The 2,500-nt window shown below is 41.8% G+C and overlaps 1 protein-coding gene across 1 annotated transcript in view; it reads left to right on the top strand.

The window, feature by feature from the left end:
- LOC107566389 (sorting nexin-2-like) overlaps positions 1–2,500 on the top strand; it is a 20,511-nt gene that overhangs the window by 10,353 nt on the left and 7,658 nt on the right. The window contains exons 9-10 of the mRNA XM_016251834.1: positions 886–1,049; positions 1,962–2,167. Of these exons, the coding sequence (XP_016107320.1) occupies positions 886–1,049; positions 1,962–2,167 (370 nt within the window). The remainder of the gene's footprint in view (positions 1–885; positions 1,050–1,961; positions 2,168–2,500) is intronic.

Below are 2,500 nucleotides of genomic sequence, written 5' to 3' on the forward strand. Positions count from 1 at the left end.
GTGTGTGTGTGTGTGTGTGTGTGTGTGTGAGTGTGTGTGTGTGTGTGTGTGTGAGAGTGTGTGTGTGTGTGTGTACGAGTGTGAGTGAGTGAGTGTGTGTGTGTGTGAGAGAGTGTGCGCGCGTGTGTGTGTGTGTGTGTGTGTGTGTGTGTGTGTGAGTGTGTGTGTGTGTGTGTGTGTGTGTGTGTGAGAGTGTGCGTGTGCGCGCGTGTGAGAGTGTGTACGAGTGTGCGTGTGCGCGAGTGTGTGAGTGTGAGTGTGAGTGCGTGTGTGCGTGTGCGCGAGTGTGTGAGTGTGAGTGTGTGTGTGTGTGTGTGAGAGTGTGCGTGTGCGCGAGTGGGTGAGTGAGTATGTGAGTGTGTGTGTGTGTGTGTGAGAGTGTGCGTGTGCGCGAGTGGGTGAGTGAGTATGTGAGTGTGTGTGTGTGTGTGTGAGAGTGTGCGTGTGCGCGAGTGGGTGAGTGAGTATGTGAGTGTGTGTGTGTGTGTGTGAGAGTGTGCGTGTGCGCGAGTGGGTGAGTGAGTATGTGAGTGTGTGTGTGTGTGTGTGAGAGTGTGCGTGTGCGCGAGTGTGTGAGGGAGGATGTGAGTGTGTGTGTGTGTGTGTGTGTGTGTGAGTGTGAGTGTGTGTGTGTGTGTGTGAGAGAACGGGGGTCAGGACATGTGACAAGCGTGTGCTCTTTATACACTGATCACAGATTACAGTCAGTACAGTGTCACACATCTATCAGACTTACATGTAATCATGAATTTAGACTTTAAGAAAGATGACACAGCTTATACTCTAAAAATAAACGCTCATAATTGACCTTTATGAAACCTTTCAAATGCTTAAAAGGCTATTCGCACTAAGAAAAAATATAATTTTTAAGAACTGATCACTGAGCTTTATTTTGAAGCATGCACGCTGTTATTATCATCATTTGGACGAAGTGTTTGTGTGTTCCTGTATAAAGTGGTTTGAGGAGAAACAGCAGCAGTTTGAGAACCTGGACGTTCAGCTCAGAAAACTTCACGCTAGTGTGGAATCACTGGTGTTTCACAGGAAGGGTAAGACACGCTCATAATACAAACAATAACATCACAAAAATATTAAGAACACGTGTTTTATGAGTTATATTTATGATCTTATACACTACCAGTCAAAAGTGTGGGGTTGGTTAGATTTGTAATGTTTTAGAGTTTCTTCTGCCCACCAAGGCTGCATTTATTTGATCAAACATACAGTAAAAATGTGAAATATTATTACAGTTTCAAACAGCTGTTTTCTGTGTGAATGCAGAGAAAATTTTTATGTATTTCTGTGATGCGCAGCTGTATTTTCAGCATCATTACTCCAGTCTTCAGTGTCACATGATCTTCAGAAATCAGTATAATATGCTGATCTGCTGCTCGAGAAACATTTCTGATTATTATCAATGTTGAACACAGTCGTGCTGCACAATATTGTTGTGGAAAAAAAGTAACACTTTTATTCATCAAGGCTTCAATAAATTGATCAAAAGTGACAGTAAAGACGTTTATAATGTTGCAGAATATTTCTATTTCAAATAAAAGCTGTTCTTTTGAACTTTCTGTTCATCTGTGAATCCTGAAAAATAAAATGTATCACAGTTGCCTCAAAGATACTGTGCAGCACGACTGTTTTCAACATTGATAATAATCAGAAATGTTTCTCGAGCAGCAGATCAGCATATTATACTGATTTCTGAAGATTATGTGACACTGAAGACTGGAGGAATGATGCTGAAAATACAGCTGCGCATCACAGAAATACATTACAGTTTAACACATACTCACATAGAAAACAGCTGTTTTAATTAATAATAATATTTCAAATATTTACTGTATTTTTGCTCAAATAAATGCAGTCTTAGTGAGCAGAAGAGCCTTCATAACTATTCCAGATGTGTGACCGGTAGTGTATATGCTGCAGACTGACTCTTCACTCTTCACTCTCAGAGTTGTCTGTGAACACGGCGTCGTTCGCTAAAAGCGCAGCTATGCTGGGAAACTCGGAGGATCACACGGCGCTGTCGCGAGCTCTGTCCCAGCTGGCCGAGGTGGAGGAGAAGATCGACCAGCTGCATCAGGATCAGGCCTGCGCTGATTTCTACCTGATCTCAGAGCTGCTGGGAGACTATGTGCGGCTCATCACCGCCGTTAAAGTGAGTGGAAGACATCCTGAGCGTTTCATCTGGCCAAAGAGACGTCTGGTTTTACAATAAACTTCAACACACATGAGCAAAACAAAAGTACAGTGCATTTAAATCAAAGACAAATGTGACCCTGGAGCACAAAACCAGTCATAAGGGTCAATTTATGAATAAATCAGCTTTCCATTGATGTATGGTTTGTTAGGAGAGGACAATATTTGAAAATCTGGAATCTGAGGGTGCAAAAAAATCTAAATATTGAGAAAATCATCTTTAAAGTTGTTCAAATGAAGTTCGTAGCAATGCATATTACTAATCAAACATTAAGTTTTGATATATTTACGG

This window comes from Sinocyclocheilus grahami, unplaced genomic scaffold (assembly GCF_001515645.1).
Source record: "Sinocyclocheilus grahami isolate Dianchi unplaced genomic scaffold, SAMN03320097.WGS_v1.1 scaffold1072.1, whole genome shotgun sequence".
Lineage (NCBI taxonomy): Eukaryota > Metazoa > Chordata > Actinopteri > Cypriniformes > Cyprinidae > Sinocyclocheilus > Sinocyclocheilus grahami.